The 17,407-nt window shown below is 39.2% G+C and overlaps 1 protein-coding gene across 2 annotated transcripts in view; it reads left to right on the forward strand.

Moving 5' to 3' along the window:
* LAMA3 (laminin subunit alpha 3) overlaps positions 1-17,407 on the forward strand; it is a 244,360-nt gene that overhangs the window by 154,622 nt on the left and 72,331 nt on the right. For both annotated transcript variants that reach the window (XM_082258666.1, XM_082258665.1), the window contains 5 exons: positions 214-354; positions 1,864-2,025; positions 2,425-2,526; positions 5,292-5,375; positions 15,857-16,087. In XM_082258666.1, the coding sequence (XP_082114792.1) occupies positions 214-354; positions 1,864-2,025; positions 2,425-2,526; positions 5,292-5,375; positions 15,857-16,087 (720 nt within the window). The remainder of the gene's footprint in view (positions 1-213; positions 355-1,863; positions 2,026-2,424; positions 2,527-5,291; positions 5,376-15,856; positions 16,088-17,407) is intronic.

Consider the following 17,407-nt stretch of genomic DNA (forward strand, 5'->3'; position numbering starts at 1 on the left):
GTATTAGCTTTGTATGGCATAAAATTCTGAAAAAAATTAGATCTGCACTTTATAGGTTCTGCTTTTGTTGCTTTACTCGATGTACAGCCAGTCGTTTACATAAAATCTGCCTACTATTTAGAGATAAAATGAATGCTTTTGACTGCCACTGAGTTTTAATCTCACCTGACCAAATGCATCATCATAATATTCTGCATCTTTTTCAACATGCAGGAAAATGTTGGAGGTAGAAGATGTGATGCTTGCCAGCCTGGAACATTTTATTTTGATCCTTCAAACTCCAAAGGATGTACCAAGTGTTTTTGTTTTGGGGCAACAGATGTTTGCCATTCTTCCGATAAGCAGAGAAAAAAGGTAAAACTTAACAATTGAAAACCCAACTAGAATTCATGGAATACCACCAATGGAATCAGGAAAACTGTGACCCCATCAATGTGCTGCTGCTGCCTCTTCACTGTCCAATCAGCAGGCTGGGAATAAATCAATGTGTTGCTGCTTCTTTACTGTCCAATCAGCAGGCTGCAAACTGTTAGTTGACCAAACTAAAATTATTAAATGCAGTCGAAAAAAGAGAAGCTCTCTGATTGGGATAAATGGACCACAAGCTGTTTGCCTTGAGTTCACCTTTAAACTTTAGGATCAGTATATTGAGTGTACTATACTGCTTGCCATAACTTTGCATTTCAATACTTTTGTGCATTAGAGTTTGAATTTTTTAGTAGGATATTCTGTATGTTGATCAATGAAAGGTGAATTCTGATGGTTAGGAAAGAAATAGTTTGCTATGTAACAGTCAATACAGAAAAAAAAAAACTTAAATTTTGCTATGATTCCTGACTTTGATGTAATAGGAGAAATTATATCTTTCAATATAGATTGATCAAGTGAGTTTTTATGTTATATGATTTTAAGCCTGCCTGGGACTACTTTAGTGAACTGTTAGCAATGCAGAATGTGGTCAGCTGTCCTCGACTAGATATAGAAATATGTGGAGAAAGGTATCTGACCACTTTACTGGCAGCAGTATGACCTGGAACAAGAATCAGCCTTATCAAGGTGATCCACAATTGTTTTAAGAATCCGTTTTGCATACCATTTTCCAAAAATGTTCATGGCCATTAGCAATTATGAGCAAAGAATCAGCATGAAAGCCAGAAACGTATCATTTTCAGAGAGACGTCAACAATGGCACCCTAAGGATTTCTGTCATAGCAGGTGTATGTGAATGTCATAAAGCCTAATAACACTGATGGGGAAGCAGAAGTTTTCAAAGAGTACCTACAGGCCTTTTTTGCTGTGCCCCATAGACAATCATAATCATTGTCTAATTCTTCAAGAAATGTAGGTATAGAGCATCAGGCGTCTAATGCCTATGGGCATTTTTAGCGCTGAGTTAGGCTGGGTTCACACATATGCAAATTAGTACAGATTGGATGAAACCAGCATCCAATTCGCATGACAGGCGAATGTGACTGGCTCTCAATGGAGCCAGTTCACACAGGTCCGGGACAGCTGCAGTCCGCATTCAAAAAGGGTCATGTGCCTCTTTGGGTCCGATTCAGGTGTGAATTAGAGCAAAAATTCAGACCTGATTCACACCTGAACTGGTGAACAAGGACACACCATACTCCAGGCATGAACCCGCGGCCGCATATGTGTGAACCCGACCTAACTTATACATTAGTAGGCATGCACTGGTTGTCTTTGATTGTGCCATTTTTTTTACCACTTTGCATTTGTTTAATATTTTTGAATGTTAGACAAATTTACATATTTAGTTTGATTGGTCATTTGTACACATAATTATATATTATATTGTTTTATGGTGGTATCATTTTAATCAATGTATCTCTGATAAAAAAGTTTGTAGATATGAGGTCATGGAATCTCGAGACAGCAGATCATACCAGAGTGGCTGTCACTTTCAATCCAGGCAGCAACAGTGTTGTAGCAGATGTGCAAGAATTACCACCGTCTGTTCACAGTCTGCACTGGGTGGCACCAGACTTATACTTGGGAGAGAGGGTAAGAGTGTTTATGATCAATATTAGCTTTTTTATATGTTTTTCTCTTAGTAGCTTTAAAAAGGACACATTTTCAAGCTCAGCTCTAGGCTAGTATCCCCCCCCCCCCCCCGAAACAACACATACTGGAAAATTTTGTATATTTTTTTAATCAAATTTTAGTGGCATTTTAAGCCTCCATTTTGAACTGAGATGAGCTTCAAAGCTCAAAGCGTCAATGGCTACACTGTTCTTTATTGCCTTTTTAATATCATCATACTCAATGCAATATAAAATTAAGCAGTTTTCCAGAGTTAATCCGGAGTTGTATTTTTTTTCATATTGTGGAATAAATGATGCATAGTTTAGCCTCTGTTGTTGCTCTTAAAGAAAGCTTATGTATTTCTTTCATTATGAACAGATTTCTTCATATGGCGGCTCTCTGACATATCAGCTGAAGTCCTTTGGCTTACCAAGTGAAGGAATGGTACTTCTAGACAAACGGCCAGATGTTCTGTTAACAGTAAGTAGATATTTGATTCTTTTTTCTATGGAAAGTATGACAAAAACTTGCAAACGAGAAATTTGTTGTATCCTGTACATGTAATTATAACATAAAATGTATTCTTTATATGAATGCCTGTGAAATCGACTTGTGGATTATGAGACACAAAATGAAATGTGGAGTGCGGTTCAGGTTCTTGTGTTGCTGTATGCCAGGTGTTTGAATTATAGAGCCCTGTTGTTACTTTACAAGTACTGCCAGAAATTGTTATGATTGCCAACATTCCCTACATTCACACTAAGCAATATTCTACCATTGTTTCATGGCTGATTAATTCCTTTCAGATGCAATAAACATTTAATAGGTTTCACTGCCCATTGTTCCATATAGGTCAGTAATACTTGGCAGTATAACAAAATGAAATTTTGTCTGTTGCATAGTTTATGAGGTATTTGTGTGTTGCCCCTGATTTCAGGCTAGCTCTCTGTGTGATTACAGATTTGTGATATCATATATCAAAGATGTATGTGAAATATTGTGCAACAGGCTGTTGAATCGCATGCATTTTTGGGTTCCTGTTACCAGAAATCTTAAAGGGTCAATAAACAGCATATGAATGGTTTATTACAAACAAATAGAGAAAAAGAAGCAAAAACAGTACCCGTGTTACCCAGAGAAAACTTTAATCCTGCACCAGAGGAGTGTATGGAAAAATCAGTTTTTCAATATATCCTAAAATGGAACTCTACGCAAATTGGTAAATAGAGTTGAAATATACAATATCATATTGTATGTGAGCTGTGATATGCAGTTCTCTTCAGCCAGTCTTTTGCTAGTTCTCTAATTCCACCGTGCTCACTGGACTATGAACGGTGTGATGATGCTGTCCCAAAGTCCAATGACCAGATAGGGAGGTAATGTAAAAAGTCGCAAAGCTAAACCAAGGTAAGGGGTGTAGTGTGACAGAAGTGTGCAACTCTCAAGGCTGGCTGAATAGAGTTCAAATCCTTTGGCAAGCAAAACAGCTCAAATATACACTGGAGGTCAAAATAAGAGAACAACCTACAACTTCCTAAATTTCAAGGTCACTGCTTAGTCCTATTTTAAATTATTTAAACAGGAGTAAAAGAGCAGTTTTGTAAATCATATTTCATAGGTCACATATATTTTGAAGCACAGAATTAAAAACAATTCAATGAGATTTGAAAAAGAACATTGATCAAAATTAGAGAACACTTTCAGATATATCCCAATTATTGGTGGTAATCTGTCACCTTGTGCTAATTTCTTTAATTATCTGACAAACCCTAGTTAACTGGCAGCCTAACTTTCCAGTTTTTACTGACTTTGCAAGATGGTGAGCCATTCTAAAGTGACTGAAACCCTCCGGCAGCAGGTTGTCCAGCTGAAGTCCAAAGGGATGACCCTTTCAGCCATAGCAAGCGAAATTTGTCGTTCCGAATCTGTGATTTCTAGAATATTGCATCTTTACAACGTCACAAACTCATTCAAGTCCCCCAAGAAGGCTGGTTGTCCACAAAAGACAAATGCAAGAGAGGGGACAGGATAATGCGGAGTATTTCAACGGGCAATCAGTTCAACACTGCAGCTGTGATTGCTTGCTAGTTCAGCGCTAAACAGAGTAAGGATCTGTCTCATAATACAGTATCTCGTTGTTTAGGAGAATTTGGACTGAAAGCCCACTCTACAGTGACTAAACCGCTCATTAGCAGAAAGAATCAAAAGGCTAGACTAACCTTTGCTGAGGAGCATGTTGTGTGGACAGAGGAGAACTGGTCCAAAAATCACTTTAGTGATGAAAGCAAGTTTAATTTATTTGGGTCCGATGGGAAACATTATGTTTATTGCCAAACTGGGGAAAGACTGAACCTAAAGTGTGTAAAGAAGTCAGTGAAAGGTGGAGGGGGAGGAATCATGGTTTAGGGAATGTTTTCTGCAGCAGGAGTTGGACCTCTTTTACAGCTAAATTGCAGAGTGAATGCAAATGTTTTTCAGAACCTTCTTCAACAACATGTGGTTCCTTCCCTGAGTTCATCACTCAATCAGCTAGCAATTTTAATGCACAACAGTGCCCCATCACATACTGTAGCCAAATGGTAAAGCAGTTCCTTGCAGCTAAAAACATTGAAATAATAAAAATGGCCAGCCCAGAGTCCTGATCTAAACCCAATAGAAAACCTCTGGAAAATCCTTTGCGGCAAAGTTATGGCCTAGAAAACCACTATAGTCACCGAACTATGGAAAAGACTGGAAGAAGAGTGGAACAAAATCACACCAGAACAATGTGAAAGACTAGTGAAGTCCTGTGGCCGCAGATGTGCTGAAGTCATTCAAAGCAAGGGCCTCCCATTTCCTACTAAATGTTTATTGTTGTAACCTTTTACAGTTGTAATTTTAGTTGTAACCTTTCTCCGTGTTACAGTCATTTCTGTTCTCTAATTTTGATCATTGTGTTTTCTACAAAATAAAGGTTATTTTGTTGAAGTGCCTTGGTCATTTTGAAAAACACTGTTCTATTAGCGTGGTATGGCAACAACAAAAATTCCATCAAATGTTGAACAATGAAGATTACATTATTTCTGAAAAAATCAAGTGTTCATAAATTGTTCTCTAATTTTGATCTCCAGTGTATATGTTTTAGCTGTGTAAGGTATGAAGGTGTATGGACATCTTCTAGTCCATTGATTTCTATTGTCTAATAGGAGATAATTTTAGTGTTTTACACCATCAGCTACTTTTTATTGCATTTTTTTTTCATGTAGGGTAGACAAATGACTGTTGTTTATGTGGATCCCAACAATCCTTTACCAGACAGGCAAAACTATGGTCGTGTTCAGCTTGTGGAGGTGAGATTGCAAGTATTACATTATACTCTGTTAAAAAATAATAATTGTTGTTTATGGATACCTGTGTAAATTCCTTCATCTAGGTGTATATAGAACAATAAAGATTAATTTACTATAGCTTACATTTTAAATATGGCTTACTTTGTCTTAGTCTTTAAAGATAAGATATTACTTTATTGTCATTACATACATAGAACAAAATTTATCAAGGTACGCTTCACAACTTTACAACAGGAATATTAAAAAACATTTCTTATCATGGCCAAACGCACATACTTCCTAAGACACGCCCACACATCTGTCCTTAAATATAGCAAAAATATAAAATATTAAAAAAAAAATCGAATGTAATTTATAAATAATTTATAGACAATACAGCCCTAGGGAAAAAGCTATATTCAAGCGTGTGTGTTTTAAGTGGCCTATAACTTTTCCCTGATGGCAATGGGGCAGACGCACTGTAACCTGGATTGGTTGGATCACTACTAAGTTTTAGACCCCTTTAACACAGAAAGGACTCCATTGAGATCAGCAGGGGATCTGTCCGCTGATTCCCTGCTGAACAGAGCAGAGTGGGAGGATGAGCCATTTGTGTCCACTCAGTTTATGAAGAGCGGAATTGGATTGAGCCAACTCTGCTCTATGGGCAGCTGGGAGAAAACGGACTCCACTGTTTGTTTACACCCGACTGCCCTCTGATCAGATCCAGTCCACCTAGACAGAAGGGGACAGATCCTCTTCCATTTTTAATTTTTTAGTGCACTGGATTGGATTGGAGGTAGGTGGGCATAAACAGACATAAGTCACAGCCACCGGTCCAAAGGGGTAAATGAACGTTCAGATCAGGTCCACCTGAAAAACTGACAGGTGGACCTGATTGGACCCTTCATGTGAAAGGGGCCTTAGATTTTATCATAATGTTTTACACCTAAAGGTATCTGAACCTTAGTGCAGTTTTACTTTTTTTTACCAGCCCCCTCTCTGTCTTTAAACCCCCACCAGACTTATCCTAATGTGACCCTGAACCAGAGAGATGTTGTCCAGTGGAATATCCCAAAGGATTGAATGGAAAGTATGGTGTAGTTCTGGGAGCGAATACGGTGTAGATTTGGCTGCACAGCCAATATCTTTCTGGATTGTTGACAGGGCCAAACAGTGGTAATCGAAAGTTTGGGCGCCCTAGGTAAAAATTTGTATTAATGTGCGTAAAGAAGCCAAGGAAAGATGGAAAAATCTCCAAAAGGCATCAAATTACAGATTAGACATTCTTATAATATGTCAACAAACGTTAGATTTTATTTCCATCATTGACACTTTCAAAGTTACAGAAAACCAAAAAATGGTGTCTGCAAAAGTTTGGGCACCCTGCAGAATTTATAGCATGCACTGCTCCCTTTGCAAAGCTGAGACCTGCCAGTGTCATGGATTGTTCTCAATCATCGTCTGGGAAGACCAGGTGATGTCAATCTCAAAGGTTTTAAATGCCCAGACTCATCTGACCTTGCCCCAACAATCAGCACCATGGGATCTTTTAAGCAGTTGTCTAGAAAACTGAAACTGAAAATAATTGACGCTCACAAAGCTGGAGAAGGCTATAAGAAGATAGCAAAGCCTTTTCAGATGTCAATATCCTCTGTTCGGAATGTAATTAAGAAAGGGCAGTCATCAGGAACAGTGGAAGTTAAAGCAAGATCTGAAAGACCAAGAAAAATATCAGACAGAACAGCTCGCAGGATTGTGAGAAAAACAATTCAAAACCCGCGTTTGACTGCACTATTCCTCCAGAAAGATCTGGCAGACACTGGAGTTGTGGTACACTATTCCACTATAAAGAGATACTTGTACAAATATGGTCTTCATGGAAGAGTCATCAGAAGAAAACCTCTTCTACGTTCTCACCACAAAAATCAGCGTTTGAACTTTGCAAATGAACATATAGACAAGCCTGATGCATTTTGGAAACAAGTTCTGTGGACCGATGAGGTTAAAATTGAACTTTTTGGCCGGAATGAGCAAAGGTATGTTTGGAGAAGAAGGGGCACAGAATTTAATGAAAAGAACCTCTGTCTGTTAAGCATCAGGGAGGATCAATCATGCTTTGGGGTTGTATTGCAGCCAGTGGCACAGGGAACATCTCACGAGTAGAAGGAAAAATTGATTCAATAAAACTTAAGCAAATTTTGGATGGTAACTTTATGCCATCTGTGAAAAAGCTGAAGTTAAAGAGAGGATGGCTTCTACAAATGGATAATGATCCTAAACACACCTCAAAATCCACGGGGGATTACATCAAGAAGCGTAAACTGAAGGTTTTGCCATGGCCTTCACAATCTCCTGACCTCAACATAACTGAAAGTCTATGGATAGACCTTAAAAGAGCAGTGCGTGACAGCCCAGAAATCTCAAAGAACTGGAAGATTTTTGTAAGGAAGAATGGGCAAAGATACCTCAAACAAGAATTGAAAGTCTCTTGGCTGGCTACAAAAAGCATTTACAAGCTGTGATACTTGCCAAAGGGGGCAATACAAGATATTAACTCTGCAGGGTGCCCAAACTTTTGCAGATGCCATTTTTTTGTTTTTTGTTATTTTGAAAGTGTAAATGATGGAAATAAAATCTAACTTTTGTTGACATATTATAAGAATGTCTAATCTGTAATTTGATGCCTTTTGGAGATTTTTTTCATCTTTCCTTGGCTTCTTTATACACATTAATACAAATTTTTACCTGGGGTGCCCAAACTGTCGATCACCACTGTATAAAACTGGCAAGGGGGCTGAGCTGGGGAGTAGGATTGTCAAATAAACGTTAGGGAAAAATACACCCAAAAAAGAGAGAAGAGAAGACCAAGCGCCAATCTAAGTGTAGCAATGCAAGTATTTAATATTAATTTAAAAGAGTGTTACTCTCAAAGGTGCGTTAAAGCAGGCATCTTAAAACAATAGAGGATCTGGGCAATGTTCATCCAGGGTGTCCTTCCAATTTGCTTGCGGAGCTGGCGCTGTAGAAAAATACACCCAAAACTGCAGAATAATGCTGCTGTACTTAGTCACTTTCCAATTTCTTAGAACCCTGGAGAACAAAATAACGCTTCCATCCAAGATCTTGACTCTATCCCATTCACTGTGCATGTAAATAGGCCTGTAGAAATGAGATAGTGTTTGGAAGATCCAACCATTGAAAAATAATTGTAAGAACAATCTGGACTTAAACATACACACACTCATATCTGCTGCTTTTTTTTGCAGTCTACAAACACTCTTGATACTGGCCTTATCTAGATAATCATTTCTTGTCCGGTAAATACACATAGCTGATCTATGATTGTCTGTCAGCAAGGAGTATTTGCAGATGATGCCAAATGCACATATACCTTTTTATTGTTTCCAGGATCAACCATATCCTAGACTGCGTGATCATCATGTAAAGTCCGAATGTACCTTTGGTTATCTTGCTTTATTTAATGTTCACGTTCACTTTCCCAGCTCCCTGCTGGATTCTCCATTGAAAAATAAAATTCAAGAACAGGGAGAATGGGACCATATAGCTTGAGTGCTCAGATTCATAAGTGAGTTCCTTTGGGTGGATCATATTGAGAGAGTTTTGGGAAATTAAAGTATAAGTAAAGGCAAATTTTTAGAGAGGATTTGGATGGAGTGAAAAGGAATTAGAACACCTGTTACGTTTTTATTGCTGCCTGTGCCCCTGTTAAGGAGATTCGCCCTCTCTATTTGTCCTGTTTACCGTTATCACTGAAAGTGAAAGAAAATCAAGATTTTGGGTTTTCCCTAGAAAAGTAACAGAGGGGGAAATCTTTCAGTGGGGACTCTCGTTTTGGTGACCCTGGTGACAACAAGTAAGTTCCTCACTTTAGTGGGATTTCCTCCTACTTTCTGTTTTGGCTATGGGACAGGAAGTAAAGGGAAATCTCGCCAATGGGACACAGGTGTCCTCTATTCAAAATGAAAAAAAAAAAGTTTTGCCTTTAGTTCTAATTTAAGTACGCTCATCTGAACCCAACACCCTTCAACCCAAATGTCCAATAGCTAGCCAAGCATTTTTCATTTTAAGAGCGAGTAAGTGTTGGAACCTCTGTCCAATTCATTTTGGTGCCAGTGTGCTCCATTAAGGAGGTTTCTCTTTACTTTCTGTCTATTTCATGTGTGTTAGACAGAATAGGAAATGAGGGAAAAGCGCATGCCTACTTCCAGTACAGGTGATGGCTGTCTGACAGGAAAGAATGTGAGGGCGAATCTCCTTTATAGTGACAAAGACCGCATTTCAAACATTACAAAAATTCAACCCCTCCTGATTCTTTCCAAAACCTAAAAAATCTAGCTGGAGTTGGACTATTATTGACAGCAATTACATCTTAATTAACAGCTTAATAGGCTTATTTAAAATTTTAGGAAAACTGATAAAACTAACTTTGCCACTGGCCCTAAAGGTTTTATTATTAAACATTTTCCAGCATCACATTTTTTAATAAGAAGAAGTTTAAAAAGATTGATAGATAACATGGCCATCTGGTAGAACTGTATGCAACTATTGTGCAGCAGTAGTTTGTTTCTTAGTGTTAGCTAGAATAAAAGTTTTGCATTTATTTGTTTGTGCCAGCAATAAAGGGGTTTTACAAAATCTGACAGGTAACAACAAACACAATGCAAAATTATACATTGTACATATTGTAACAATGTGAATGTTTATTTTAGAAACCAGACAATTCAATTTTAGGGGTGGCAGCAGGACAGACTTCTCTTGAACTTTCATCCATCCTGTTTATAAAGGAGCCAAAGAGATTAAAAAGATGAAGATGAAGATGAAAAAGGTTACTCTGTTTTTCCAACATAGTTGGTACTCTGCATAAAGCTGCTGCTTTGAGTTTTTGCTATAAAGTACTAGTATGTGTAAGGAGGAATAATTCCGATCAGAAAAAACGGACATAATCAAGACTGCTCATGTTCAGCCATGCTAGAATATCTCCAAATAGTGAGTGGTACATAGCTAGTAGATATACTTTGCAAGATCAGTCTTGTAAAGTTGCAATGTCTAAGCCTTGGTGCTTAATCTGTGGCCCAGGGGCTACATGCCCTTTGGTACTTATTTTGTGGCCCTTGTGATCCCTGGTAATCTGTGTTTTCATTAGCTAGGTTCTTACTTAGGTCAATAAAGGAAAAATATTCTTTATACTGGGTTATGGTAGTTGTGCTGTGCATTCCTCCCCTCTTCTGTGTTTTTTCCTCTGATCTTCTGTAATGGATCTTGTTAAGAGAAATATCAAATGTGACACAGGTATTTTTTACGGGTGCTGTAGGGAGTACAATGTGGAAGAATTGATTTTTAAAAGGTCAGTTATAGCAGTAATCTTTAACCATTTCATTCACTAGTCTCCGACAACAATTAAGATAGTATGTCTGTATCTTTGACAATCTCCCATTGGCAGTTCACAATGTCTGGTTTCTCCTGTTTCCTGTCTGCAGTCTCTGACCATCTCCTGTAGGTTGTTTATAGACTCATCATCCCCGGTTGCATGACTGCAGTCTCTGATCATCTCATGTAGAATGTTGACAGTATGATCATCTGCCCTTGCATGTCTGCAGTCTCTGATCATCTGTATAATGTCTGCAGTCTCTGATCATCTCATGTAGAATGTTGACAGTATGATCATCTGCCCTTGCATGTCTGCAGTCTCTGATCATGTGTATAATGTCTGCAGTCTCTGATCATCTCGTGTAGGATGTTCACAGTCTGACCAAACAATTTCCTGTTGTGTGTCTGCCAGCTCAGACCATCTCCTGCAGAATGTACACAGTCTCTGACCATCTCCGGTTGGATGTTTGCAGTTTGATCATCTACTATTGCTTGTCTGCAGTCTCTGATCATCTTCTGTGGGATGTTAACAGTCTAATCATTTCCTTTTGCATGCCTGGAGTATTTGATCATCTCCTGTAGCATGTATGCAGTCTCTGATCATCTCATGTAGGATGCTCAAAGTCTGATCATCTCCTGTTGCATATCAAAATTCATTGATCATCTCCTGTAGCATATTTGCAGTCTTTGATCGTCTCCTGTCGCGTGTTTGCAGTCTCTGATCATCTCCTTCAGCATGTTCACTGTCTCTGACAGCTTTCTGTAGCAATACATTCAAGCAATATTATGTGCATCTCTTTGGTGATGTCAGGGGCTGCACTTGAAACTCTTTATATATAGAAGCTAACCCCCACTGCACAAGAGGAAGACAGACAAGCAAGGCGTAGTCTTACCCCTAGGAAAGAGTGAAATCGAGACTTTTCATTTCTAGAAGTAAATTGAGTCAACAGGGTCAACAGAGAAGGTAAATACATGTTTTTTTTTAAGAATAAAGTTTTATTCAGTTTTCAAGCATAAAAGTACAAAAAAAAAGAGTAGGATAAAGAGAGGGACTACAACAAGGTGGCCCCTGATAATGTGGTAATAGGTCTACAAGAACTACAGAGCAGAAAATTACATCCATTGGAGCTTATAGAGCTTATAGCAGTAGATGTAAAATAACATACGATACTGAACATTCGCAGGTCGTGGGATCATAGGAGATCATAAATATGTAGAGACAATTCACATCTCATCATGATGAGAGTAAACCAAAGCAAGGTCACTAAGTTCTTATAGGGGTGTGTCTCAGAGATCCCTTTTCCAGTGGGAGCAACGGGCCTGAAGCAAGTGACTCAGTTAAGGTGGTTTAAACAGTGCAGTGGACTTTTAAATAGCTGCTGATTGTTAAAGAAGCTGATTTCAGCTATCATTGACCTATTCATATCCAAAAAAGCCCCTCATTAGCCTCATTGCTTAATTTTTTTCCAAAATTTTAATTGACAGGACACGAATAACAATAAAAATATGGTCTTTTTACAAGTAAATTCCCCCTAAGCAGCTCAGTAAATGAAATTAATAGTTTCTCCTGTGGTTCTATCTACTCATCCGTACTGATACTGACCACCCTTTGTAACGTGAACACTTAGATGGGTCAAGTGAGGATAGGGTTAAAGGAAAAGAGCTGAGGCAAATAGCTATAGGATCAGTGAGAATCTGCCACATCCCTTCAATATGAACACTTCAACATGTTTGTTTTCTTATGACATTGTATTTTTTTTTAATAAAATAAAACTGAAAGAAAGCCTGCCATTTTGTCAATATATCTTAGACAAAAAACGAATCTGCCTGGAATAGGATTTTAAAGTATAACTAAAGGCAATGCTTTTCTAGTTTTGGATTGAGTGGAGAGGGAGTAGAACATCTGTCAGTTTTAATTGCTGTCTGTGCACCCGGTTAGAGAGATTTACCCTTTCTAATTGTCCTCTTTAAAATTATCATTTAAAGTGAAAGTAAAAAAAATTCCAATCTTCCGGTAGGCACACTAGTTCTGGTGACCTTGTGGTCCCCAACAGATTCCCTTAATTTGTAGGAATTTCCTCTCACTCCATGTTTGGCTATGGGACAGGAAGTGAAGGGAAATCTCCAAAATAAAACACAGATGGCAAAAAAAAATAAAAAATCATACAGGGGTTATAACCCTCCCTTACTCCATACAAAATGAAAAAAAAGGTTTTGCCTTTAGTTCTACTTTAAGTCATTGCTGCACTTTAATGACATCAATGGCAGAGATTACTTCGGCTTCACAAGCCCACCGATTCCAAAGTTGAGTACATGTGCAGTACTTATTATAATTATATAAGTGATTATAAATCATACACGTTCTGAGAATTCTGACATCATTTTGAAGCTTAGTGCTTCTGAAAAAACTTCCTCGCACCATTTCAGTAATTATTTGGTTAACCAGGTTGAAAAAATATTTGCGTTCATCAAGTTCAGCCTTTGGCAACTTTTGCATTTTCGAGTCTGAGCAGAACAAATGCAGAGCAGATCTTCATGGGAAACTGTTGCCAATTTTACCACATGGGTAAACATTTCTTTCTGCACCTGGTAGCACAGTGGGATCAATTCTCTGGATCACATTTTTTTTTACATAATATTGTAATTATAACTATGGGTAAAATATTGTAGCAAACATTGTAGTAGCAGTTTTTATTACTTTTATGATGTATATATTCCACGTAAAATAATCTTTTTTGGAGCTAGATAGGCTTTAGTTGAGGATTTCCATTCCTTTTCAAAGTTATTCTACTCCCTTAGGCTCTCTTTTATTTAAAATCAACATGTCTCTTACACAGGGTAATGGGAATTTGACAGCTCTTATAAGTACTACAAATATCAGATCAGTACTGAGAATATGGGCTGATAGCATAACAGGAGGCATTGCACTGCATTTAGAGATTTCAATCCTGGTTTCATCATATGCCCAGCACTGATGGATCTTGCATTTTAAGCTTTTTCGAATGTACAATAGGCTTCCAGTTAAGCCCTTACTTATATGTGAACAGAGCGTTGAACAGTTGAGGAGTACATATTAGTTGGGTCTTGGGTTAGTCAAGACATCATGATGATGTAGTCATAAAGACTTCAGAAATGCCATCTCTTGCTGACTGGGGATCTGCACACTAGGACTGTTCATAGGAAGGCTTTCAAGATCTGTGCACACCACAGAAATTACAGACAACCTCATGGAAATTAGGTAAACAGCACAATCCCAATCCAATTTTAGTACCACCTGCAATCACTGAGTAAGGACCCGATTTTTACTGGGCTTCCCTAGTGGGGGATCATATCAGTATCTGTCCATAGGAAGCGCACAGAGTTTTTCATACTTGTATGAAATCAGTAAGCCACAAGGCTCCAATTGTTCCCTCTCCTGTGCAGTAAAGGACAATGCCATATTTCATGGTAAACTTGGAGAGCACATCCTGGTCTGAGATCTCATGTTTAACCCTTCTTAGGGAGACCGGGGATTTTTTTTCAATAAAAAAAATTAGTCTCTGTGTAGCAGTATTTCCAGGCATTGGGCCTGATGTGGGTCTGCCATGGTTACCGTTAACAGAAACAGCACCTTTAAGCTTGTTGCCCAAGTGTGAGATCTGAGACAATGAACAGTCCGGCATCTTTGGTTTTTAGTTTTATTGTAGGAACTTGGATGGGAGAAGGGAATGAGTGGGATACTCCTCTGGCTCAACTAGGTACAAATTCGGGACACTTGAGAAAAATGCCGCCTAGCGCTGTCTTGGCGCCGGCTGAAGGCCGACCAACGCTTACTGGCGCTTGCAAATCTGACTTGCGGTCTGTGAACTGAAACTTGACTTTTACTACTTCCTCACAGCTCAAAAGTCCTTTACACTGCTCTCTGTAGTCTTCACTGACTGAGGTAGCTACTTACAATGCTGCTGCAACACTTTACACTTCAGGGCCCAACCGCTGGCACCCCATTTCCTCTTCAGGGTTATCACTGGCACCCCCTTTACTCTTATTTCTGCACCAGCTAGCTAGCTAGCTCTGGATCCCTCTGACCTTCTCCGGAGTGGTCCACTCTGCTAGGCAGACCCCCAGGGGCAGTTTGCAGTACTCACGACTCAGAATGCTTTCCTGAAACTCGACCCCAACTCTCCGCTGGTCCACAGCACGTCTGGATCCGTACTGCAGCTCAGCTCAGCCCTGTGTCCTATCAGACCAGCCGCCTGGGACAGCTGATTCTCCCTGAAAGGAGGAGAGACAGCCGTCACCTCCCTCCTGGGACTCTGCTTCCCGCCAAAGACAATCTGACATGCGCGCCCCATGGACTTATACCCCCTCCCATAATGCTGTGCAGCAGAATCTGCCCTTCTAGGATGGATACAAGCCCTGGTGTGCTATTAGTCAGGTTTCCTCCACTGCCCAATGAGAGCCCTCATTGGGACACAGTGGGGAGACTCCCCAACACAACAGGCACACCTGGGAACACATGCCAGCCTAGCTGAAAACATGGCCTTGCTGATAAGCAGACAAAGCCCACTATACTTTACCTAGCACCTACTTTGGAGGGTGCTACATCTGTTTACTACAAGAGATCACATCCACTGGTTCATTCAGATGAGTTATTTGAGGTTCTCTATGACTTTTCCTGCAGCTGATTTATTTCAGCAGTCATTCAGCAAGGATGCTTATTGCTTTTTATGACATAAAGATGGTTGACTCCAGAAATCTGCCTGTAGAATACAGTTATTAAAATGTGCAGCAAGCAAATTCAGTGTGAAAAAAATGTGCAGCATGCAAGTAAAACATGTAAAATGCACATACAATTATATTTTGTTGACTTTACAATATTAGCTTATATATATTTAGTATGTTTTTTTCTTTACACTAAGATCTCTAGAAGTATCTAGAGGACTATAATTAATGTCTCAAATTATATTTAGGTTGAAAATAAATTAATTTTGTCAGGGGAAATATTTACAATAGGGTTCATGTTATATTAAAATAATTCCTCTTTCAGTCTAATTTATGTCATAATAAAAACACAGGATGTAATTTCATTTGTTTTTGAGCTGACATTATTGTACTGTGCTGTTATAATTCAGGGGAACTTCCGGCATGCAAGCAGCAACAGCTTAGTGTCTCGAGAGGAGCTCATGATGATCTTGTCCAGACTGGAAAGCTTACATATCCGAGCCTTGTACTTCTCTGAGACTCAGCGCCTCACCCTTGGAGAGGTTGGTCTTGAGGACATCACCATCTCAGGAAGTGGGCGTGTAGCACACAGTGTAGAGATATGTGCCTGCCCTCCCGAATATACAGGTGACTCATGCCAGGTAGGTTTGCTGTCAGTCTCCTTCCTTATCTAACATTATGACCCAGCTTGTATTCAGACACAACAAAGAGTTGTCAATGCCAAGTTTTTTTCAAATAATAGATTTTTGGACGGTGTATGTAAATAACAATCTTTATGCAACAGGTTTATTCTGTACTAGAGCCATCTATTTTACTCCATACCCTCATTTAACCTAATTATTAGTCTGAAAACCTAATAGGGAAGGGAGATAAACCCAAGTGAGCCATGTCCCCAGGAGAAGTAGTGTCTGCTTTGCCACCATATGCCTTGGATGTGTGGTTACAAGAATTAAGTGTTCCAATGTATATGTTTTGACAGGTATTCATTCTGGAGGCATAGCATCTATGTTATGTGAAAAACTCCTGTTGGGTTATATATATAGTTCACCAATTGAAAGCTCCCTATTACTTTTGGAGCTGGGTTACCTACAGGTGTCCATTGACAACAAGACAAATTTGTATCCAAAGCTGTACAGTAGTGGAGCTAATTTATTCTATATGTGTTATGATAAATACTGTTCTAACACACATTTCAATGGATCTGCTGGTAACTTGGAGTTTAACCACTTCTGGACCGGAAGGTTTTCCCCCTTAATGACCGGGCCATTTTTTGAGATTCGGCACTGCGTTAATTTAACTGACAATTGCACGGTTGTGTGACGCTGTACCCAAGTGAAATTGATGTCCTTTTTTCCCACAATTAGAGCTTTCTTTTGGTGGTATTTGATCACCTCTGCAATTTTTATTTTTTTCGCTCTAAACAAAAGACAGCGACAAAAGAGCAGACCGCCATTCTGTCTCCACGGGGAGCGATCATGGGTGCCCAGGGGCAATCGCAGCCGCCGGACCCGCAGCACAGCTTCCCCTGTGGCAAATGGGCGCACATGTGTCCCCACTCACGGTCCCGTGAAGCTACGTAGAGTTATGTAGTTTTGCGGGACAGAGCCGACCTGCCACAGTATATGTACTGCTGGTGGTCAGCAAGTGGTTAAGGCAATCTACAAGGATGTAAAAAGATGCATGAACACATACTGTACATTTACATACACAAACACAGTAAGCATATAAAAGATGACAGAAAGACCTAGTCAGCAATACTGATATTCCTTCACGGTCCTTTCAAAAGTGTCAGTTTTCCAACAGAAAAATGCCTACACTAGGAAGAAATGCAATGGACTAGTTTGTTTTCGTGGCTGTTCAGTTTGGCACTTAACTTCATATTTAGTGGGATTGCCCAAAAATTCTTGAAGGCAGTTTTTGACTTAGCCTCCAAAATCTTTGATACAGCTATACAGCCCAAT

Source organism: Pelophylax lessonae (genome assembly GCF_965119305.1).
Source record: "Pelophylax lessonae genome assembly, chromosome: 5".
NCBI classification, from domain to species: Eukaryota; Metazoa; Chordata; class Amphibia; order Anura; family Ranidae; genus Pelophylax; species Pelophylax lessonae.